The following is a 24,948-nucleotide window of genomic DNA, read 5'->3' on the forward strand; positions in this document are numbered from 1 at the left end:
TTCATCTATTTGTTTGGATTGTGTATCATTAAAGTTCAACTTGTCATTTTTCAAAAATTTTGTTTTTGTATTTAATGTTTTAAGATTAAATTATTGCCTCTTTCCTCGTTAATAAATCATATTTGCCGTATATTTTGAACGATTCATCAATTAATACTTGTCATGTGTAAGGCCATCCTTTTCTAAATTACCAAACTGAGCGCATCCACATTTATCGAACTCATTATACTGGTCAATTGCATCTAATTTGTGAACAACAGAACCAGGTCAATGGCTTAATTACAAATAATTAAACACACGCACACACACACAATTGTTATGCCATTTCGCATCATACAAATGTGCAATTATACGTTTTCCAGATGATTAGCCAATTTCAACTGACAGGCAATTGTATTAAATATTGAAATTATTTCACAGAGCACGCCACTCAAATATAAATGCAGACATTCACTTGACATACTCCCATATAACTGCGATATGTACGTATGTATGTGTATATCGTCATATTTTGGGATAACAATTGCAGAGCCACCTCGGGGCAAATACAAACAAACAATACTTGTACGTGAACGAAATGAATTCACAGAAACCGAAAATTAAAATCAACATGCCATGCAAAATATTATTGTGCGCACATTACATTTAGACATAAATGCATATTCATGAACATACGTACTCATAAATGCATAATATGTATAGTGAGTGTAGCAACAAAAATAATCCCTGAAGGCGTTTTAACTAACATTTATGTGAGTAACAATGGCAGGCTACATACTGTGGGAAGCACACAAAATATTAGAAAATAACAAATAGGAAAAAGGTTGCTAAGAATAAGGACACAGAATTAATATTTTAGCAAAATGAGTTTATTTTATTCAAATTAATCGAATTTTGACTTGAAACAACGATCAAAAAGCCTTTTAGACTAATGTGATGGTATAAGCCTCTTGAATGGTTTTTATCGCTTTCAGTAGATAGTTAATAGTTTGAATTAAAATTGAAAAAGGCGTCATCTTTAAAATCTGTTCTGATTACTTTCACAAATCCGTTTAGTATGCCGCAATAGAATCAGGGAGCTTATAGTCAGCATTGAAATTAAATAAAATGTTTAACTAATTGATTCCACTTTAATATGCAATCTTTTTCAAACATTCACATATTGTACATTTAATTAAAATCCTTCTTAGAATAATAGAGTATGTGTGTGTACCTGAAACTTTTCTGCGAATTTCCTATGAATTTCCAAGAAACCAAACGTAAATAAATGACATTCAAAATTGTTGACAATTATATGAAATACTTGGAAATTTATATTATACATAGTATATTCGCATATTTCAGCTCAACATGTTTTCATATACACTCTATATACATACAGGTATATTATATATTCCACTTTATACTATTTACTTTGATTGCAGAATATTTGTGGAATTGATGTGGTTTTGCGATTATTTTTAATAAAGGAAAGCATAGACTCTGAATTACATTTGATAGTTGAATAAATTGTGGCACATTGAAATCAACAAAATTAAATGAAAGTCTGCAACACGTACGTTCACGCAAACAAGGCACGTATCCTTCAGATACATTTTGTGCACTATATGTGTAACTACAGTTGCGCATAAATTATTTTGCAGCAGCTGCGGCTGATTGACTTTTGCCTGACAAACTAAATGCATGCACGAGTAACTGACTGATTGACTGATTGACTCACTGACTGATTGACTGACTGTCAGACGGGTGACTACATTGATTAGATGAAGAGGCAGAAATAGAGGAAGTGCTAAAAGGGTACAAAATGGGGTAAAGTGCGTGTCGCCTCATAATCAATACGCCACAAAGTATGCTACACACGAAAATCAATGGCTGCCTGCCAGCCTGCTTGCCTGCCGAAGAAGAAGGAGAAGAAAAAACGGAAACGCCAGGCAACAGTCTTCGCTTGTGGTTTTCATTTGCCAGCTGGGGCATGGAAAACTTGGCGCAATTTTAGAAGACGACGACATTCCGCTGCCTGCCTGCGACCGATTTCCTGCATCAAGGACATAAAGGATATTAAACATAGCACATGTCAAGGTGTGCGCGGGAGGTGCGGTTGAGTGTGCGCACATTTCAAGCACGTCATCGGTTAAAGGAAAACATAGCAAGCCACACACACACAACAACAACTGGCAGGCAGGCAGCACGATAGGACGACCGACTGGCCGGCCGTCAGGCAGCCTCAATCTATTCGCTAAAGTTTAACGAACCTGCGAACCAACCTCACACATATACATTCACACTCACACACACACACACCCTCGTGTACGCACTCTGCCGCCATTACATGCTAGCAACTACAATAATACAGTAATGTATAGTTATGAGTGTTAGAGAGTGTGTATGTGTGTGTGTGTGTGTGTACTTGCGTGAGTAAATAAGTCTCTCAGCCGCAAGCTTTCAACTTTTTCACTCTCCCAAGCTTACAAAAAGCTTGCCAGTTTGAAACTTTTGTCGAGAATTCATTTCTGGTTTGTGTTTTCGATAAGCAAAGGGATAATGGATAACGAATGTGTGTTTATCAGAAAAATTTAATTATCCTTAAATTTAAATACATTTGGAAATTTGAAGAATTGTGCACATTAAATAGTTCTCTAATTCCCCATAATCTGGAATACTCTTCGCATCCCCCGGACAACACTAATGACATCAGTCGAAAATCATTTTTTGAAATCTGTCTTTAGACAGTTCATTTAAATATAAACCAGCCAATAGAGTACACATTTTCCTCAATAACTTAGCGTTACTACTAACTATTAACACTATATTCAAAATTTTAATGATGCTTGAATATTTAAGAATTATTTTCACTATGAATTAATCATCAGTTGCGGTATGGTCCTATTCGGCTAAATATTTTAAAAGCAAGTCTTTATTATTATTTTAATCTGGTTTTATGTAAAAAAAAATTGGATATTTCGGTTTTGGTTTTAATTGAAATAATTGGTTTTATAAAAATATGCTTAATATATTCGTAAAAATTTTGACTATAAAATGCATATTTTTTTGTTAATTCAAATTGACATCTTTGGAAATCGATTGCTATATCCAAAATTATTTACATCTTTGAGGATCAATTCAAAGGAAGTTTGAAGCTTTTTCCATATACACGTGTTTATATTTAGAAAAAAGATTTCAGAATATTTAAAGTAAATTATAAGCTTCGATTTTTTCGTTTTTCAGCACATAAAAATAATATTTAAAATGGATAGATTTTACATTTAGATTGTAGTAATTAAATGTTGTAGTCCATAAACGATAGTAGGAGAAATTAGGTTAACCGCTTAATAACCACGAGCAGAAAGTTAATTATAGGATAACATCTAGAAGCTTATCGTCTATATAGAAAAATGAATAAAAATGGGACTAAGAAATTTACCAAATATTGATGAAATTTCAACCCACAGATGATTTTTGTCGGTTTTAATATCTGATCCATTTAATTTAAGCTATGCTGTTCGATTCCTAAAATTTCTTTACTTGATGATAATATGGGTTGGCATTTTCTGGCTTAGAACAGCTTAATTCAAACTCTGACGACACTTTATACGTTACGAGATGAATCCACACACAAATCTATAGCTTTCCTTTTCCCTTAATATGTAGTATAATTGAATTATTTATATAACTTTTGAATATGGTAAGCCTTCTCGGAGCGTAGATTTTAGACGATAAAGAAATAGTAATGTAAAGAGGGTTTCTTTGCAAACTGATTTCTGTTAATTTCCAAAAGCAAACACATTTAAGTTCCAATTTTAACAACATTTTATTGTCACACCATTTTAAATGCACTTTCCATACATCTTTAAACCATTTACCAGCCATGATCCTTCTGCAGGACATGCTTGTATATGGTAATTGGCACTGGGTAGGGTTTCGGCACAGGTATCTTTATCTGTTTAATCACTTCAACGGGATATGGCTTTTCCACTTCAACTGGATAGGGTTTCTCAACCGTATAGGGAATTTTGCGTTCTGTAATCTCGGGCACAATCCGGTACACCGGTACTTTAATCTCCTGCTGTATGGGCACATGGACAGCATAAGGTTCAGGGATTTGTATCCGTATAACATTTGGCACTTGCACAGCCACGGGATGCGGTATGGGCAGCGGTACTTTCTCGATGACCTGTACAGGCACATGTTTAGAGATTTCCGAATATGTTGTGGGTGTATCGTAATGCTGTTGATGATGATATTGGCTTTCATGGTGGCCATCGCCGGCACCAGAGTGTTCCGAAGCAAAAATTATTTGGGTTAGGGTGCAAAAGAGCAGATAGTCCAAAAGCAGCTGTAAGCAGTTGTTTTGATAGATAAGCAAATTCTTGATTCTATTTTATAACTAAGAGTTCGGATAAGCAACTTCAAACATTTCTATAGACTGTATAGAACTTTGTTAAAAGTATTGCTTCCTCCTTTCTTTGCCTTTGTTTATTTGTTAACTGAACTTACGAATTTCCACATTTTATGTTTTGAGTTTTCTCGGACTTGGCTGCCGCAGCAAAATTCAGTTAACCAATGCGACCATTTACTCTTGGCAAGTCGCTTTTTATACCAACTGGCCGAAAGCCTGTGGCAAAAGTGAAAGATTCATTTGCCATTTGGATGGTTGATGTAACCATAACATTGAAATAGAAAGTATTGCATTACCATTACCATTGGGCTCGCATAATTTTCATTGTGCTCTTTTCCAAGGAAATGTTATATCAACAAATTGGGTTCAAGTGCTGGTATCAAGTGACTACCTGTCCGCTGATTGCTGGCCGCTGTGATGCAAAGTGAATGGCCTGCCGGCGAAGCAACGGCAACGGCAAAGGCAGTGGCAGTGGCAGCGGCACTGCTTTGGGGTTAAGGTTGGTGTTGCTGCCACAAATGCTGTTGCAGTTGCACTTGCAATTGCTTCCGTCAGCCGTAGTCGCACGTGAAAAGTGATAGTCAAGCTTAGCCGCCGGGTTGTCAGACCACTTTAAATGGCTCAACTGAGATTTGCACAAACAATGAATTATTGGGCGGGGCCGGGTATTGGTAATGGGCGCAGGAACCCAAAACTGGTCAAGTGTGTCCATCGTTTATTGCAAGTATTGAGTAACTTGGAATTATGAATTAACTTCCACACTACTTGTATGTCATACAGTTGTAAAAGCTCGAAGATGTTATCGCATTATAATAATTTATTTATTTTTACAAAATAGTTTATTTCATTAAAAAAGCTTTACAAACTTTACATACCGCACAAAGAAAACTAAATACTAGCTAAATAATTAGTTATATATAATCTATTGAAATGCGGTCTTTGAAACTTATTCGTCCAAATCGTCCTCCCAATCCCAATTGCTGAAGTCATCCTGCAAGAAAAAAAAAGGCAATTTATCGAAACCTTTTATTTATCAATGGATGAAGTACTTACATAATCATCCAGAGTGGCCTTCTCCTCTGGATACACGCTAGGCGAGCACGATAAATATGCCACACCCGTGTTATGTCCAGAACACTCGCATGTTTGTGAGCCCTTCGGCACGGCGCTTTGGGCCACACGTTTGGCAAATATTGTGGCCACACGCTTGATGGGATATCTACGCTCCGCCAATTTCCGTGCATTAAACACCGAACCATTCGTTTCCAGAGCCAGTGGCGTACATATTCCCAAATTGCTTTTGGGTATATGGACTTGCTTGTGAGCATCGGCATCTCCCTCGGGAAAACGTTTCGAGTAGACCAATTCACGATCCAAGCCAAAGAAGTTGCGCAATTTCCGGGAACGTTCAAAGTCAAATTCTTTATCGGCCAGTATATGCAAATTGACGCCCTCCTCCAGCATAAACTGCAGTATGGAAGTGTAATCGAAGCGCATGTCCCTAGCCGCACAATTGCTGCAGGGGATTAGTATAAAGGTTTTCGAGACGCCTGGTCGGAAGTTAAGCTTAGAGGCAGTGGATATGGCCTGCAATATGTCGCTACTGCTACCATTTCCAGCAGCGATGTGACTAAAGTAGGTGGCCAGCTCGGACGGCTTGTAGGTGAACTCGTTCCGCTCGTAGATGATGCTGCGGGGCTTGTCATAAGGTACGATGCCTCCAAACGCTATAACGGCGTAGCTGGAATTGAGAAAGTCATGAGATAGAAGCAATAGGAAACGATATTATTATAATTTATAAATTAACTTACCGATTGTTTTTGATCTGAGCCGCCTGTAGTTGTTCCTCAATGCTGGACACCACACCCAGAATGTTCTTAGTGTCGGTTAGGTTTTCATTGCAGGGCTTGGCCTCCACAATGAAGACAACATCGCTGCTGCGCGGCGTATCTGCATCCGAAAGCTCAATAAATGTGCCTTCTGGCACATACGAGCCATTTGATAGCTGGCAGCTAGTACGAATATATACGAAAAATAACATTTAATTTCGCTTTATATTAAGAGTTAATTTTTACTTACAACACACACTGCGAGGGCACACGCATGGGTACTTTCATAGCCGTGCAGGTTTCAATGTAGGCCAGAGCAGCGGCGCAAGCGCCCTTTACAGCTGGATGTCCTTGACGTATGGGCTCTGATTTCACGCCCAGATCCAAGCACATTTCGTAGAAGGGTGTGGGATCAATCACAGCACTACAGGCGGACAAAATGCCCGCGCGGAAGAAGCTCGTGCATACATCGCTCACTTCCGTGCTTACGACAGACTGTTTGTTTGTCTGCTCTTGCTTGCACTGCTGAAGACTCCACGAGTCCGTAAACTCTTGAGTGGAGTTTGTAATGAAATTGCCGGAAGTCATGTACTCGTCATAGGGCTCATTGTTTAGTGTACCCAGCAGACCAGCTGTATGGCCGAAGTACCAACCGCTCAGCTCAAACCAGCACAGATCGAACTGCACATTGCAGTGCAAGCTGAACTCTGTTTCTGAACTTATGGAGAGTATGTCGAGCTCGCGGGAGATAGTAACAGGTCCCAAACGGAGAGGCAATATAGGCTGAGCATTGCCGTTAATGCTGATGTGCTGCATATTTTGGAGATTTAAAAAACATTCTTCATCCATATTTAATCCTACAACTTACATCTGTGCCCAAATCAATTTCGACGAGCTGTCCATAGGCAATGAAGCTCAGCTTACGCGTGGAAATGTCATCCGCACCGTTGCCAACACGTGTCTGAGCCTGAAATAAAAAAAAAAAAACAGATTTAGATTGTGTGGGAAACATTGAAATGCAGTCTTACCGCAGGCTCCAACAAGAGCGTAAAGTTATTTTGGAAGAAGTCATGAGCCAAGAGGTAACTACACTGGGCATTACGACGTCCATTAGTCAGTTCTTCAAAGTTGAGATTGAGGCCAACAAAACGCTTATCAAACGTCATGTAGTGTCGCGAGTCAATAAGCAAGGCGCGAGCTGCAATTAAAGTAACTTCTTTAGATCGAAAACATCAATCTATAAATGAGCATGCAATTAACTAAGATGCAGGAAAGTATTAGTCAACTTTTTAAACGGATCAAAAACAATTAACTATAATTTTTAAAACTATTAAAGCAAGCATTGAACTCAAAGACTATTCTAGCTATTTAACTTGAACTTGATAGTTAAATAAATTTATGATCTGACATGGTGTTGGACCACCTTTTGTGAAAATATTTCAATGACGTTTTGAAGTACCTATCGGTAATACTTACAGTAATATGGTGGCAACCAGGTCTTTGGATCCAAATGTGCACGCATATTGTACAGCTTCATGATAATGGATGAATTGGTTTCACTAAACAAGCTCTGCACCTTTGCCAGTATTTTGTATTCGGGTATCTCCTCAAATTTCGGTGTCTCGTTGAAGGCGTGCCAGGACATGGGCAGCTTTTGTTCCAAATCTATTATGCCCACCTCGGGATCAAAAATGAACTTCGTCTTCGCCTCCCTATACATGTCAGCCGTCTCGAGCGCATTCATCGCATAGTTCCTGAACTTATTGCGAATCAGGGCGTAGAGCTGATGCAGTCGCTGTTCGAACTGCAACTCTGCGGCAACCCATTCTAGTTTGGCAATTAACTCGTGATATTTCTGCAATATCACCTGCACTGGTTCAATATTTATCTCTTGCCATATTTCGGTAAACACCTCATGCAGTTCAGCGCCAAAAGGCACTAGTTTGAAGTATTTCTCTTTAATGAAGTTCCATGCCAGAGTGCCGTACTTTTTGATGTTGGTAATGGCATCGTGCGAATTGATGTCCTTGTACAAGCGATCCACATCCTGCGTGAAACTGGAAACTTTGTTGAAATAGGGCGATTCGGCCAACTCATTTGTGCGTTTGTATATGAAGTCGAAGACCTCTTTGCTTAAGTCCCAAGCTTTTGTTTCGATGTAGCTAATAAATTTAAACATATGCGGTTCAATTCGTTTCAATACACCCTTCCAGTAGTTCGTAGCCAGATCCTCGAATTTATGCCACAAATTCTCAATGTGTTTGATGAACGAAATGTGCAAATCCTTGACAAACTTATCATACTTCTCAATGCCCTTGGTCATCAACGTAGAGACGTAGTGCAAGCTCTCGCCATGGAAGAAGCGGCCGACAGCATCCAAAAGATTGTTATATGTGGACTTTATGGTCTCAATCAACCAAACAATGCTGTTGCGCAATGCTTTACCAGAATCCCCCATGGCTTGCCACAGTTCGGTGAAAATTTTCGGCAAAGATTCAATATGATCCCTTATGGCCAGCTCATCGAGTATGGTCAGCGTAAAGTTGACCACGTTTTTAATGTAGAAATCGTTGGCCTCATACGATTGATTGACGAACAAGCGCAAGTCCTTTAAATCCTCCTCCAGAACGCTTAGTTCCCCCACATCATCAATGAACTCCTTGTTATAGGCTTTAGCGGTTTCCCAGACCACGCCCACTGCTTCCAAAGACTCGGTGTAAAGTGACTTTATCCAGAAATCAATTCCTTCCGAGAAGGAGCTATAGATGGAATTTCCCACAGCATTGATCTTTTGTTGCAGCTCATCCCTGATCTTGGGACGCCAGTGGAAACGACCAGTTATTAGACGTGAGTGGTTCATCTTCAGATAGGAAGTAACATCTATGATGCGTATTTCTTCATAATTACGCCATATGTCCAAATAGCCGCTACGACTATCAGGTATATAGCCGACCATTTGCAAATTCTGACTAGCATCCTCAGTCAAATTGAACTCCATGCGAGTATAACGTTCTGCCACATCCACATATATATAGCCGGTGTGATTCGTATCGGGTGTGTCCCAGACAGTGGCATTCAAACCATAGACTGGATATCGTACAGTTGGAAGCATCCAGAGTCTCACTGAATGATAAGGCGACTGTCGCTCATACTCAAGCTCTCGCTTGTTTAGGTCCAACAAAGCCAAGAATTTTCCATATTTGGTGGGGTAGTAATCGCGCTTATAATGGGCCGTCGACTCAGTCTTGTAATACGAGGAACGTGCAGCCAAGGTACCATTTAGCTGCGCATCCAACTCTGATGCCTGATGATGGGCATAGAACTGGAAGGTGTAGTTTGTGTGGCCGAGTTGCTGATACAAGTCCTTGAGGTGAACTCCAAGCACAACGAGCTGTTCCGGATTATCCGAGTAGTCTATAGTTAATTGAGTCTTCAGCAAGTCCACCAAACCCCGATAGTAAGAGGCACGACATTTGATATCCTTTTCCAAATAGGGATGACCCACAGTCAACACAAATGTCTGATGATCACGATCCGCCTTATGCAAAGGCTCAGCCTGCCACAATAAACTTGTACGTATGGACTTTTGATTCTCATTCTCAGTCGAGCCGGTCCATTTGAAAGCCAGATCCGAATTGAAGCGCTTGTCGGTGTTATAATACCAACCTGTGGTGGACAGATTGCGTTTCGGATAAAACAGATCTAGAGTAAAGCGCATAGAATCATTTCCGGGCTAAGAAATACAAATAATTTATATTTGATTAGACTTATGATGATATGAGTTGCACAATCTACCCATTTACCTTGGTAAAGTTCCCCATTTCCAGATTATAACCAATCCAAGCCGTTTGCGAAAGCTCCAGCTTTGTATGTTGCCTAAACACTTCCTTACTGACATCTTCAAATTTGGTTGTCAGTACTACCGCCCGATTCGGGTGTATGGCCACCACTTTAAACTCTTGTGCATTAAGGGTAATACGGCTGTGTAGTTCTCCCGTAAGATTGAAATTTGCTGTGTTGCGCAGCTCATAAATCTCGACGTGTTTGATGTCACGTGAACCCTTTGGATCGCGCAGATCGCGAGTGCTAACAAAATGTATGCCCAAGGGTTTCATGTCATTCTCCAGTGTAATGTCGGTGGTATCCTTATACAAGGGGGCTTTATGTTGCTCGACGCGTTTGTATTTACCATCCAGAATTTGTTGTTCGTTGTACAGCACCTTCACATTGCCAGAGTCCTGGTTGGGGCGCTCCTGCAGGCCGTAGGCTATGTCCGCTCGATGGCGTGTGGTTAGCGGCACCTCAACTTCAATGTTGCCATTTAGATTATGGTTCGCTTCCGTGCTGTCATAGGTGCTTCTGAGCTTAAAGAAGGCGCTATCCTGGGGCCAGCTGCAGCGGCAATAACGATAGCTGCGACCGCTGCAAATTGTAGAAAAATTTAGATTATGTTTCGAAATATATTTGTTATCGAGAAAAACGCACCTCTTAGTGGTAAACTCAAAGTCGGTCTTAAACCAGCTGACATTCAGGAAAGGAGTGCTACAATTGACAGCGCCATGCATGTTCGTTAGCGAGCTGAAAGAGACATCCAAATCGGCAATGCGATTACTCGCTGGATAGTCCAGTGTGCACAGCACATTATGATAATCCTTATCGGTCATATCGTAGTTCCCGCTTAGAGATAATGTGTGCTCATTTTTAAACTTGGGCGTCGTGATCTTTGCTATAAACTCTCTGCGAACGGCTTGTTTGCGCAGCATTTCAATATCTCCCTCGACCACAGAGATATTCTGGGCAACACCCCATTCCACACGAGCCAGACCATGCAAGTCATCGGATACATTGCGATAGGATAGACGAGTCAGTAGTTTTCGCTGTGCCTCAACTGCTTCGTAGCTGCCCTCGATATATAAATTGGGCTCAACGAATTGTTTACTTATGACATTGCCAAGATAACGCGCTTTAAGGTGATGACGATCGCCCAATGGTTGGGGTAACTGTGAAATCACGTCAAATTCAAAGTCATCCACAGATTTAAACTGCAAAGTTCCATTCACTTCTAGGTTCCATTTAGAGTCAACACTTAAGCGACCGCCCGTCCTTACTTGCTGATAATTCTTATTTGGATTCAAGTACTTGGCACTGGCATGCACTATTCTCGGCTGCGCATTGGGTCGTTCCATGTAGCTCTCGAGTATAAGCTGCACGTTCTCCAGTATTACCCAAGACCATAAACAACTTCCACGTCCTATGTGCTCGCCAATCTTGTATTCACCTATGATCTGACCACCGTCGTCACGCACACCCACATCGGAGTGCAGATGCACAGAATCAATGCCTAGTTTTTTCCAGGGTGTCTGCAAATTTACGTCACCCACAACGCGGCCACGCTCCGCCGGCTTCAGATTACCATAGAAATTAATGCGGGCGATTTCTGGCTCGGTGCTTTCCACTAACACAGAAAAGTCCATGGAGCTGTCTTCGCTAACGCTATAGCCGCCCGATATTTGACACATTTTACCGTCTTCTATGGCACTGAAGGAGAAACGAATTTTCTTCGGCCCGGCCTCGTGAATATTTAACTCTATGACACCATCACGACCGCCAGCCTTGGGCTGAACTCGCAGTGTTGCATCGATGGGCAAAAATTCGCCCATTCGTAAAGCACCTTTAAGGCCATAGGTTGCCATGTTGCGATACAAGTTACCAGTGATCTCATAGCGCTGCGCATCACGGGCAGATTTCACAATAGTACCGTGCATGGATATATTACGATAATTCTTCAATGGCGTCCACACCTCGATGTTGAATACGTCCTTCTTTTTGTTGGCCCGCGTGCCGTACTCAATACTCTGGCCATCGCGACTCAAAAAGCTGAGATCGAAATTAAGCTTCGGATTGGGGCCTTTTGTCACAAGAACTGAGGTAGAGGCCAGTTCCAGAGGTAGCATGGTGGTACGTACTCTGCCATTCACATTGACGTAGTAAGAGGGATCTGTGTGCCAATCCGATTCTATTTGCAGCTGCAATGGAGATAGATATATGTATAAGATATATATATATATCGACTGTTGGATAATTACGCACCTTATTCACAATGCCGTTGTCGGTCACTTCAAACCGTATATCAATAGTATTATCCACAGCAGAGAAGTCTTTCTTGAAGTAGGCCTGACAGGCATAGTGTGGTATCACATTTGTTTCCAGCAATATGCCAACGGATGTTTCTAAAAAGTTATCCTCATTCTTAAATAAAAGAAATACAGATTAAAAACATGATCTTACAAGTTAATTCGTGACCCAATTCACCTCAACAGCAGCAGCCAGAGAAAGATGTGTGGTGGCAGTTATGGACGTAATGTTACCCTTGTACGCATTATCATCCAGCTCTAATCGGCCGTATATATCAATTTCGTGCAGCACCTCATAGGGAGTGATTAACTTTAGTTGGACGTTGTGCGCCTTGGGTGTTACATGATCCATCACTTTAGTGTAGTTCAGTTCAAAGCCCATTTCCTTGGGCTTGTCTACGCCATCGAATAATGCGAACTGCACGCGCTCGTAAAATGTGCTAAAATTCAGATCCATGTGATATTCTACAATGGCTTTCGCATCCTTGGCGAAGGCGAAGGGTGTATTTACAGTCAACACATTAAGCACATTCAAGTAGTCGGGGAAGTGTAAGCGATCCTTTAAATCGACACGCCCTTGTGGCAGCTGTACATTACCCACAATTAGGAAGAAGTCAAAGATCTCCTGTATATCCATTGCACCCACAATTGTGGGCCAAGCCAATGTGTCCAGTTCGAATTCCGCAAAGTATGAGAAATAGTCATCGTAGTCAACATCTTCTTGTTCATAGTCCAAGTCGGTCGCTGGTGGCTGGAAATCATCGTCATAGAGTATTTCCAGCTCAATCTTATTGCTGCCCAACTGATTAATCAGCTTAGACTTGGGATGGCCATTGATCTTGACACCTAACTTGTATTGCGACAACTTTCCGTGCAATTTGAAGATAAAAGTATCGCGTTTCAGCAGCTGTGCTATGAAACCGTTCTCTTCGAATCCAGCTAGTGGCGTAAAAACAAGATAGGAGTATTCGAAGTCCGTCAGATTATGCATGCGCCAGACGCCGGTGAAGCCCAAGGTGGCATTATTCCATATGCCGCGCAGATCCACACTTTCACTGTTTACCTTTGCATATAGGCCGGCCTGCTGGAAACTCTCGATGGGGGTAGCCACACTAAGTTTGACATCGAAGTCCAGTAAGTTTTTAATGTCCGCTAAAGCTTCTGCACCCAAAGCAGCTGTGGGTGCCCGAACTTCGGCTACGGCATGTCGTTTCTTCTCATTCAAACCGAAGCGTCCATGGATGGTGCGGAACTTCTCCAAAGGCGTTGTTATGTTAATTGTCAGCATATTGTCCGAAATTTTCTTAGCATAACCATCCATAGTTAGTGTGAATTCTCGAAGCTCAAAGTTTAACGAGGCTGCGCCGCTAAGTTGTCGCTGATCGTTCATCATGAACATGGCCGCCAATCCACCTTTGCGGTAACCCTCGAAGGGGCTGATCAGGAGCACGGTGCCCGAAATATTCTGATAGCGCTGATTGCGCGACAAATCCCAGTTGGACTTTACGCTGTACGTATTAAATGTGTCATTCGGTCCACTGTAGCGCAAATAGAGATCCGTATCAAACTTCTTCATGTCCTGCCAGTGCTTGACCTTCATATTAATTGTAGGTATGTCCTTGATCGTGCTATTGATGCCCACACGCACATCAAAGCTCACCACTGGTTCGCTGATGTCGTAGTCGCTCTTGTAGCCGAGCTCTAGTTTCTGATCGTCAGCCCAGAACAGCGTCGAGTTGACGAGTATCAGATTCTGCGCATTATACACGCCTGCCTTGAGGCTGTTGCGTCGCCAGCCAGCAAAGGGTGTTGTGACCTCCGCATGCACCCAGTTGTGCAAAATTTTGCCAGGCATTACACCCGCATCGTAACTAAATTCTATGATCTCGGCTATGCTCCAAGAAGCGTGTGCCTTACCATAATACTTCGGACCACCGGTGTAGGCGGAGAAACCACAGTTTATCGTGCGCTCCGGATAGGTAATCATAACATTGCCATCATAATGCTTGGATCCAGGATTATTATATTCCATTAGCAGGCCAAGACGTTGTGTGGGATCTCGATTGGCATCCCACTTAAGCTCCAGAGAGAGTTCTTTGCGCTTATCTATGTTGAGCAAGCCCACTTGAATGTGCACGTCTCGTATTCTGCGCAAAGAAGAAACCTTTGGTAACCACTTAAGCCAATATTTAGTTCCCCACTTACTTGTCCATGTGTATTTCCACTTGCAATAGCTTAGGCTGCTCTGACAATAACTTTGCGTTGATCCAGTAGTCCCTGCCCACAACATTCAAACGAATTTCTGCATTGGAATTGCGATTATGGGCATTCGAGGCATATTGTATGGTTAGCCCATAAGGATCTTTTCCATATTTTGCCTTCAGATCGTAGAATATCAGCAGCTGATTGCGTCGATAGACTATATTAAGCGTGGTGGCATTAAAGGAAGGACTCTCCACAATCATTTTCAAATGATGCAAAGCCTGCACACGCGAACTACGATCTTTGTAGTTTCCCCTGATGGCTATGGAATGGCCCGTAAACCAAGATCCATTAACGAAAATCTAAGCAAAAAAAAAAGTTAACCGATTTGTAATAATGTAGAGTAAATTCAATATCTAAATAATATTTACCATATAATCTTTGCTAGCCTTCTCATTGACCTTCAGGCTAAGCGTACAGGAGTTAAACTCTGGCACAGTAACATTCATATAGGCATCCACAGCGAACAGATTGCGTCGCGGCAGGTGTACGGAAAACACACCTGTGGCCTCCTTATCGGCTGCATACTTCAGACCCAGAATAAAATTGTGCTCCGTTCCATTTTTGCTTCGCTCCTCATGCCTGAAAAGTATGCAAATGAATAACGCGTAGATATATCTAGTTCAAAACTTACTTTATCAATATACGATAGTCCATTTTGGATTTAGGAATCTTTAGCTCCAAGCTGGCACGTGTGCGCGAGCCTTCCCAAATAGTGTCCTCAGATTGGGATTTCGCAAAGACCAGACGCACCATACTCATGTAATTGGGGTCGACAAAGTTGGGCGCATTATTGTAAGTCACAACGCCCTCCGTATGGCCCTGGAGACTTGTCCACGTAACATTCGATGCGAAATTTAGCTTCGGATAGGCAGAGGTGCGCAGTTTCATGTCACCACCGTAGTCGGTCTTGGACTTATCGCCATTATTCTTCAGACTTCCCGAAAAGTTGATGGTCTCGATTTTGTTTTCCTGGAACTACAAGGCACACATCATTAATATACTCTACTATACTATAAAGTAAATCCTTATTCAACATACCCTATAATTAATCGTCATATTTGTGGTAGTTTTCACTTCATTCTGCACAATATTTCCATTGACCATTGCCTGCAGTTTTTTCGTCTCGAAGGACAATTCCACATCATGTTGTTTGATGCCATTCTTCTCATAGATCTTAATGAGACCCACCAGGCCAGTTACGTTGACGCCATTAATGGCCAGCAGCATTCTTGGCTTGTAAAATTTGGTTGTAAATTCCTGATAGTGTCGCAGTTCCATTCCCAAGTCAAATGAACGATTGCCATCTGCGTCCAGATATAAATCTAATCGCCTATAGGATGGGTTGCCATCGTAGCTGCACCCTGCCGATGTGCGGTTGGCGCCATTAACAAAAGCCACCGAGGCATTAAAAGCATTGGGTACACTTGTTACATTGACCACGAGGACGCGAGGAGTTTTAGAGCCGGGTGTCGTGAAAACAAGTGACCAATTATTTTGCTGTTCTGCCTCCAATTTGTCCCACTTGTATTCGAAGACGTATTTTTTGGCGGATAAGTCCGATTTTGTTAATATAACGCTAAAGTTCAGCGGTCCAGTCAACAGCAGACTTGGATAGACCACATTTGAAGAGTTACTTAAGTCGGGAACGCTATAATTCGAGCATAACTGCAAACCTAGCGCGCGATTTAGGACGGGCCAAGTACAGGAAGAGTTGGAACTACGCTTTTCTATGCCAAGCTGTGGCAGCTCCTCGTCACGTTTCATCACCAATAACTCTGACCGAGCACTGAATATTTCATTCTTGTCCTGTGGTAGGCTGAATGCAAAGGAAACAAGCGTTGGTCCACGCACCTTAAGCTTAGCCTCGACCTCAGAGTTCGAATACAGATTGCTCTTGACCTTTATGCCCGATTCACCCCAATACATATCAGTCTTCATGGTTGTGATGACATCAACCGAAACAGAGGGCTTGAAACGACCCTCGACATCGAAGTAATAATTATCCAGCGGTTCCATGCGCTCCAAGCTGCCCGAAACCCGCAAATCTACCGACGAGGCTCCAAAGGCATGTATGGCTAGGGGCAGACCGATGGCCAGCGGCACATTGTACGAGGCATCAAGGAAGACGCGCGACTTTGTATACTTGAATTCCTTGCCCGACAACACCTTTTGAGCCTGATGGAAGGGATCGAACTGCTTCAGCAGAGCCATTACTTCTATCATAGACTCCACAGTATAGTAACGCAAATCGTTGCCAAAGATGCGTAGTCCGAACTGAGCGCGGGGATTGCTGTAATCGTACTTTAATTTATATCCAAGTTTGTTCACATTGCGCTCAATGTTTTGTTTGCGTGACGCAGAATTCGAATCGCGCTTCGGCCGCGACAGTAAGCCTTCTTCAAATTGATAGTCTTCGTCATCTTCCACCTCCACATTAGTTTCCCGTTCCGTCAGCTGTTCTTCTGCTTTGCGTTTCAAGCGCAAGTTTTCCAAGCTCAACAAATTTTCCAGCGTATCATCTTCTTCGGCGCTCTCGTTGCCCAGCCAGCGATTTAGAAAGGAAAGCTTCTTGCGCAATAGCTCCCCACTAAACGGTCCTTTCGGTCCAAAGGCTGAGGCTACCATCTGCTCGAAACCTTCGGCACGAGCAGTGAACTCGAAAAAGTTGACAGACTGACCAAACAAATCGGCAGTGAAATTAACGCTCGCCATGCGAGGTAAATAGGAATCCGTACCGAAAATAAGGTTCGCATCAGTAGTGGTGCCTAGAATATAAAATAATTTGTACTTAGTATGGTACTCTAGCAAAAATATCGAATTGGCTTATTTTTATGATAAAACCGTAATGTTGTCTATAGCGATTTATTTGACACTTTTATTTAAAAATGTATGTTGAATTGCAACTAATTAAGATTGATAGTTCACTCAAATATTTTCTACTACACGCTTAAATCTCAGACATCGTTCTACATATTATATATCATTAGTAGTTCTTGTCTGACTTATTTACATATATTTTATAATAATTTGTGGTAATTTTAATCTCTTTATCAAATTTTAACTGCCTGGGCTTTAAGATTTTTGAACTAATCTTCTGATTTTAATATAATATGCAGATCATTAACTTCCTATTCAATTTGATATTGTGCTTCTTAGAGTAGCTCGAACTTGGACTTACCAAAATTGTATTCATCGAAGAACAAGCTGTGCTCATAGTTCCTTGAATATTTTCGTATGTCCAATTTAAATTTATCGGAAAGATCATCGTTCAGAAGCAAACCCTGTGCCTCAATGCGTACTGGCGAATTCGATTTCGCCAAATTGGTTAGATGGGACCAAACAAAGGAGCCGACCTGATTGATTTCCTCATGCTCCAGTATAGATTTGATGACGGCTATCGATATATAGTCGGGACAACGCATGGCCTGCAGATAACTATAAATGCGCAGCTCAGAGTTCAGTGTATAATTGGCATAGCTATCCAGAAAGTAGGTGCGGTACTTGGAGCAATCGGCGCGTCTAAATGCCAGAATGCTCTGCAATCTAATGTCCACAGGCGTGCCATCCTCCTTGATAATCCATTGCAGTTGCTCAGCAAACTGTTCTGACATGGCACCAATGTTTCCCAGACCTTTCAGCAGCACAATCAGTCGTTCGCGTTGTCTGCGCTGACCCCGATACATATTATAGATACTGAGAAACTCGGTCTCCAGAAGATTGACAATCTGTTGGACCTTTAAGTGATCAGCGCACTGTTCATGGTATTTGCAGAAGCTGTGTATGACAGCCGTTGCGCCCAGCGTGTATTCAGGATCGAGCTTCTTGCGTGCATAGTCCAGAATGGTGTAGAACGTCTCTAGAGTCTCCTCATCGGGTCGTGTGATGAACGACAGCGATGTCATCCAATTATGGGCCAAGTCCTTGGGCAAGTTATCAGCGATAATTTGATCTCGCATCACCTTATAGGAAGCAGTGCTGCCTATGTAGGGCAATGATTCAAGTACATGGTTTCTATAAATCACAGAGAGAGAGAGAGAGAGAGAGAGAGAGAGAGAGAGAGAGAGAGAGAGAGAGAGGGAGAGAGATAAATGCTTATCGCTCGACCTTGCCAGCTCATTACTCACTTGCCCTGCTCACAAATGCTCGCAGCTCGTTGCAGCAAAACTGTGAGTGCCTTATAATCGAGACTCTTCGTAGTTTGTAGAAATTTGGTGAAGACGTCAATGAACTCGCGCTGTATGTTCGGAAAACCCACAGCGCACATTTCCTTAAGCAGCTCACGAGCGGCCTTGATCTCGCCGTGTGTGGGCTTGACAAGAGGCGTGTGATCGAAGATAAGCGTTGAGCGTCGATCAATGAGTTCGTTATCTGTGCGTGTTGAAAAAGTGGGGAACGAGAGTGGGTGTGTATTAATAGGGAATGCTATACAAAAGATAGTCATTCATGTAAATTCGATCATTGATCTCTGATTTTTACTTTCCGTTTAAACGTTTTGAATTAATTTATGGTGATAAGGGATAATCGCTAAGTTATCCCAACGAATGATTATTCTTTATGAACTGGACTTATGATTATTCCCTGTCTAGATGGACTTCCGAAATTATAATCATAAATCTGCAGTCGATTTTTACTTTCCGTTTAAACGACTTGAACTCATTTACTGGGATAAAGGATAATCGCTAAATTATCCCAATGAACAAATTATACCAATGATAATTCTTTATGAATAGGACTTCTGAACTTATGATTATACCATATCTAGAGGGACTTCCGAATTTATAATCATAAATCTGCAATCGATCATTGATAATTTGTTTCTACTCTTCGTTATAAAATTTGAAACTATTTAAATGTATTTAAACAATTTATTTTGGATGAAAAAATACTTCTACGTTCGTTAATGCTTTTTTAGAATTCCATTCAAATTAAGACTGCTCCGTTGGCAGAGCTATCCATTAGAAGTCAAATAAATTATACAAAACAGTTTTATTGGGAGGTGAAAAATTTGTATTTGATTTCAAAAAATACTACATTTCTATCATTTATTTCTAAACAAATTCTATACGACAATTGAATTACTGTTCATGATAACTATTCAAAGCATATTTGTTAAAAAATACAAATGCATTATATAGAAATTAATTGATTGTCTAACGGAGGTTTTACTTACTCTGTTCCAAAAACTCGTTGCTGCTGTAGGACTCTTCGCCCTTCAGCTCGAACTTGCTCTGACTTGTGGTTACTGCGCCCGTGCTGGCATTAGAGAATGGTATGAGGAGATGTCGCTCAAAGCAGCTGATCTCGCGATAGACGTGGTTATCAATAGTGAGCTGAAATTTTCAAAAAGATTAATAACTCAGTCTTAAAAGTAATTAAATAGTAGAGTTTAAATTAGAGCTCTGATTATAATAATATTGTTATAATGCAAAAGCTTATTTGGTTAATAGTTTAGTAGAAACCAAGTGATTGCTATAATACTTAGATCAGTTTTAAAAATATTAGATATTATTTATTTTCCCAGCTTACATTGCAATAACTCTCCGAGTTCAGTATGGGCCAAATAGTCTTGTCATCTCGGAAAGTGTAGGGCGTTGTCTGCAGCATTGAGTGTGTGGAATATCGTTTTCTACACGTGGCTATATTCTTTATCTTCCGTATAGTAACATACACACTGTCCGTGCTCTCGAGTGCATACTGCACTTGGCACTCGCCAGAAACATCTGTCTCGGTAGTATTGAAGTCAACATCGAAGCGCATCATGGTGTTTTGGAATGCCGACAATATGCCTTTCTTGAAGTTCAACACCCAATCGGTTTCTTCAAGATGCGGACACACTTCGCTGATGAGGCCATCGTGAAACGCAAAACGCAAAACATTCTTCTTTAAGTCATAGGCCAAGTCCACGCTCTTGGGATGCAGATTGTCAATGTTTTGGGGCTTTTCATCTGACTCGGCACTTGCCAAACCGCCATAGTAGTCCCCATAATCATTTGATTTTTCGCTTGAACTATCGCCATTCTCGGCTTGGCTGAATTCTTCCGTTTTATCGTAGAGCTTGGCGTCATTTATACGCAAGTAGCCCTCACACGGCTTGGGAAAGAATATATCCAGATTGGCCTTCAAATACAAATCCGAGGTGTTGTCCCCAGAGCCGGCGAATTCGCTACGTACAGAGACCGTGTAATCGTATTTATAGAGCACTTCGCCATATTTAAATTTGGAGTTCGTCTCACATTGTGGTCGACCACAGATGCGTGGATCTTTGAGTGGGTCTGTAAATAGTTATATATTGTATTAATATATACATATGTATATTTATAGGCTACTCACTCTGTCGAGCTGCCTGACTGTGGGGTATGAAAAGCAAGAGAAACACGAGCCAAATGGCAATTTGTGCTGTCCGTTCACTTAGTCCGCCCATGCTGGGCGTTGCGTGTCTGTGTTCCAAGGTGCGCTAATTTCAGCTTTACTGTATTAGTATTAAGTCGACATGGATGTTTAGTTCAAATAATAATATCCTGTTTCGCTGAAAATAAAATAGTTCATATGATTATAATTGCGGAAAATTTGTTACGTTATGTCGGAAAGATAGTTTCTTCATCTTGAGTATAAACTTGATAATCTTAAAAAAGATTTTTAAAAGATAACTGGAACATGGGTTTTAAGTTTAAGTTCTTCCTATCAGCTTGTTAAATCATTTATAGTCTCAGGTGATACCAATCAAAAGTTGTTTTAGGAAAGTCAATAACATATAGTATTATGGGAAAGTATTTTAAATCCATAAATAATTTTAATTCGTCATCTCATTGCAATAAATAGTTTCTATTATAACACCATCAATATTTTCAAAAGTTCAAAAGTTGTCTGCAATAATTAAATAATATGAATTCAGGAAACTGGAACATAACTGGAACATGAGTTTTAAGTTTAAGTTCTGCCTATCAGCTTGTTAAATCATTTATAGTCTCAGGTGATACCAATCAAAAGTTGTTTTAGGAAAGTCAACAACATATTATGGAAAAGCATTTTAAATGCATAAATAATTTTAATTCGTCATCTCATTGCAATAAATAGTTTCTATTATAACACCATCAATATTTTCAAAAGTTCAAAAGTTGTCTGCAATAATTAAATAATATAAATTCAGGAAAAATTTGAAAAGTTCGGAAAATCTAATTCCAGCTTTTCATTTATGGAATTCTTTGCAGAAACATACATTTCTTATTACTTAAAGATAAAATATCCATATAGTTTTAAAGGCATTTTTATAATAGAGAAACTCAAGCTGAGTCCGCAACTTGGTTGAGTTCATTAAACAAAATTGTTTCCACTCGATTTCATGCTTATTTTCCCCAACTTGATATTATTATTGATGTCAGCTGCACATTTTACTTTTAAGATTACACAAAGCACTCGAATTAATTAAATAACTTTGGCATTTGATTAGACAAAGCTTTGCACTAACTGGCTTAACGGAATATCGTATAGCTTGACATGCTGACAATGCCAGAAGCCGGCATGGATGACCATCAATAGGAGCAGGCGAAGGCGGCTTCTGTTACTGCCTTTTGCCAACCGTATTCATACGCTTTTGTAATATTTGCAAAATTACGCAAAATGAATTTGCGCTCAAATAAATTTTACACTTGTTGGGCAGACGCTGACTCAGTCGTCTATGCTTATTACTTGGCCGTAAGCGCCGACGTGCTTTGAGGTTCAACATATTCACATACAAACATATGCATGTATGTGTGTATGTGTATGTATGCAAATCCACTTGGCCACCACGCAATTATTACAAACGCCTTTTGCTTCTTTTCGTTTTGTTGTTGCTGTTGTTGCTGCTGTTGCTGGCCAAAGCCATAGTCGGAACAAATCAATTGAATTTCCACTTGATTCCACATAAAACACACTAAACCCAAAGCCCCTCCAGATCAACAGAAATAGCAACAACAACAACAGCAGCACCAACAACAACTACACAAGCTGGCGAACCCATCATTAATTCTAGTGGAGAGCACAGCCAGCAGCTAGCAGGTCCAGAATTTAGTCTGTGGGTGGGTGGGAAAAGGAGTTTCGTTCGCTGTTTCTCCCGACAGCTCGATTGATGCCAACTGTTGTTTTGCATTTGCATTTGAATTTAAAAAAATTGTTGGTGTTCTGTTTTATTTTTTGCACTTTACTGTATTGAACTTTGCGACCGTATAAATCGCTGCTGCATTTGTCGGTTGCTTGTTGCTATCGTTTTTTGTTAGGGGCAGCAGAAGTAGGATATGTTGTGTTGGGGAGGAGTGGGGGTCCTGCTGGCTGAATCGATGTTTGGTGGTAGTGTTCAGCTGTCGTTGTTGGCTTGACAATGATTGCTGCTGCAAGAAACAGTAAGAGCACTTAACACTTTTTGCACTTGCAATGCTTAACGGTTCAGCTACATACATACATACATACATACATACACACACCCATACACCTATCAATTTTTCTCTGTGTTCGGCAGCTCTGCTGTTGAAATCTGTCAAAACGTTTGTATGGGTGTCAGATTGAATTCCATTTGGTTTTTATGTTTTGAATGTGAAAAACCGATTCCCAAATGGAGCTAAGGGCACGCTTATAGCTGCATAGCTTAACCAAACAATACAACACAACAGTATGCAACAAATTGAATAAAAAGCGTCTAATGTACGATACGTTAAAGAAAAATTTAAAAGAGGCTTTTACAGGAAATTGTAAGTTAAAATGCCAATACTAATGCTAGAATAATTATAAAAATTTATGAAAATTAACAAATATCTGAAAAAAAAAATATAAGTCATCTGTGTGTGAAATGTTGTGTCTTTAGATCTTATAGCTTTTGAGATATAGGTGGTCAGACAGAGAGATAGGGCTGGATTAACACGTCTTTTGTTTTAGGAAAAATGTCCGCCTAAAAGGGGTGTCCGCCTGAAGGGGTGTCCGCCTAAAGGGGTGTCCGCCTAAAGGGGTGTCGGCCTAAAGGGGTGTCCGCCTAAAATAATTTTCACGATACTTCGTGGAGTAAGTCACGCCTCCATCTTTTTTTTTTTTCAATTTGCACAAACCTAAAATACTCTTGTACCTCTTTACAGAGTATAAATAACGGCCGTGTTTAATGGAAATTCTTGTACATTGCTTACAAAATACTTTATTTATTATATTAAAAATTTTTAAACAAATGAATAAGCCGTATTTACTCAAAAATCTACGAAATTTGTTATATAAGTTGTTGAAACTATTAACTTCGATAAACTTCCTCTAAAATTTCAGTATGTTTTGAAGCGCTTCAATTTAAATTTTGCATGCAACTTAGCTGTTGTCTAAGTGCTTTTAAACTATTAATGCGATCAATTAAAAAAAAAAACAAATATTGCATGAAGAGCACATGTTTGCCAAGTCTTGACAGTTTTGCATAAATTGTCTACACTAATAGTTGTTTTAAATGAAAAATGTATGTTAATTGTTAAACAAGCTTGCAAGCTTTCATTGCCAGAAAATAATCGGTAAGTTGCCATTATTATCCAGCAATGCGGCAACAAGTTTAAAACAAGAGCACGATTACAAATAAATACATAAAAGCATCACACACAAATAGCCTTCCACATAATATTTTATTTACAAGAATATACTCCATATGCGTTGTACTTTTATAGTGCATTATCTTCTTCTCAGCGTGACCCCCACCTCACACACAGACACACACACATACAGACACGCACAACACGCACGCACGCAGCAGGTTATGCCGCAGTCAAAGCTGATAAGCGGCTTAACTTCACGGCAGAGCTACGAGAAGTGCAGCGTGCAGACAAAAATACATGCAACCCCATAGAACTGGGGAGGAGACCCAAGAAGTTGCAAGTACTGGTGTCAAACCTTTTATTAAAAAAATATAATCAACAAGCTGGAAGAGAACAAATAAACTTTTAATTAAATTCAAGTAAAATTTGCAAATCTCCTCATACTTGTAATAATAAACTATTTTATTAAAAGAAATGGTAAATTATCGCCGACGTAACGCCATTTGTAAAGCAGAAATATCATAAGAAGAACTAGGAACTAAAGGCTTCCCAAATATGTTCGCTGAAGTTCAAAAGAAAAATAACAGTAGCAATTAAATAAACGAGAATTTGTGAGAAAGAAGAGATGTAAAAAACGAAGGCAATCCGCATTTGTTCAATAAATCACCTTTTATGTGAAAATATTGACACAAATTTTAGATCTTTGCATGCATTCTGGCGGCACTCTGATTCATCGTTCATTTACGGTAGTGGATCCTTTTTCATAACACCATTTTCAAAATCAGCCACAGATT

The 24,948-nt window shown here is 40.4% G+C and overlaps 2 protein-coding genes across 2 annotated transcripts in view; both read right to left on the reverse strand.

The window, feature by feature from the left end:
- Nucleotides 1-3,856: 3,856 nt before the first annotated feature.
- LOC115626060 (tetra-peptide repeat homeobox protein 1) lies at nucleotides 3,857-4,506 on the reverse strand. Its single transcript, XM_030521312.1, has 2 exons — nucleotides 4,495-4,506; nucleotides 3,857-4,333 (listed from the first exon to the last, which is right to left on the reverse strand). Exons 1-2 carry the CDS (start codon nucleotides 4,504-4,506, stop codon nucleotides 3,857-3,859), a joined length of 489 nt encoding a protein of 162 aa, XP_030377172.1.
- Nucleotides 4,507-5,195: 689 nt separating this feature from the next.
- Nucleotides 5,196-24,948, reverse strand: part of LOC115626195 — a 28,878-nt gene continuing 9,125 nt past the window's right edge. The window contains exons 2-21 of the mRNA XM_030521476.1: nucleotides 20,955-21,150; nucleotides 20,151-20,896; nucleotides 19,795-19,954; nucleotides 18,749-18,992; nucleotides 17,803-18,635; nucleotides 15,663-17,389; nucleotides 15,256-15,599; nucleotides 14,993-15,203; nucleotides 14,565-14,923; nucleotides 12,538-14,506; nucleotides 12,316-12,474; nucleotides 10,711-12,251; nucleotides 10,029-10,647; nucleotides 7,702-9,958; nucleotides 7,254-7,423; nucleotides 7,094-7,192; nucleotides 6,476-7,035; nucleotides 6,208-6,408; nucleotides 5,450-6,137; nucleotides 5,196-5,387 (exon numbers count right to left, since the gene is read on the reverse strand). Of these exons, the coding sequence (XP_030377336.1) occupies nucleotides 5,343-5,387; nucleotides 5,450-6,137; nucleotides 6,208-6,408; nucleotides 6,476-7,035; nucleotides 7,094-7,192; nucleotides 7,254-7,423; nucleotides 7,702-9,958; nucleotides 10,029-10,647; nucleotides 10,711-12,251; nucleotides 12,316-12,474; nucleotides 12,538-14,506; nucleotides 14,565-14,923; nucleotides 14,993-15,203; nucleotides 15,256-15,599; nucleotides 15,663-17,389; nucleotides 17,803-18,635; nucleotides 18,749-18,992; nucleotides 19,795-19,954; nucleotides 20,151-20,896; nucleotides 20,955-21,045 (13,023 nt within the window). The 5' untranslated portion in view covers nucleotides 21,046-21,150 and the 3' untranslated portion in view covers nucleotides 5,196-5,342. The remainder of the gene's footprint in view (nucleotides 5,388-5,449; nucleotides 6,138-6,207; nucleotides 6,409-6,475; nucleotides 7,036-7,093; nucleotides 7,193-7,253; nucleotides 7,424-7,701; nucleotides 9,959-10,028; nucleotides 10,648-10,710; nucleotides 12,252-12,315; nucleotides 12,475-12,537; nucleotides 14,507-14,564; nucleotides 14,924-14,992; nucleotides 15,204-15,255; nucleotides 15,600-15,662; nucleotides 17,390-17,802; nucleotides 18,636-18,748; nucleotides 18,993-19,794; nucleotides 19,955-20,150; nucleotides 20,897-20,954; nucleotides 21,151-24,948) is intronic.

The sequence above is a fragment of the Scaptodrosophila lebanonensis genome, unplaced genomic scaffold (assembly GCF_003285725.1).
Source record: "Scaptodrosophila lebanonensis strain 11010-0011.00,11010-0021.00 unplaced genomic scaffold, SlebRS2 tig00000080-arrow-pilon, whole genome shotgun sequence".
Classification (NCBI taxonomy): Eukaryota; Metazoa; Arthropoda; class Insecta; order Diptera; family Drosophilidae; genus Scaptodrosophila; species Scaptodrosophila lebanonensis.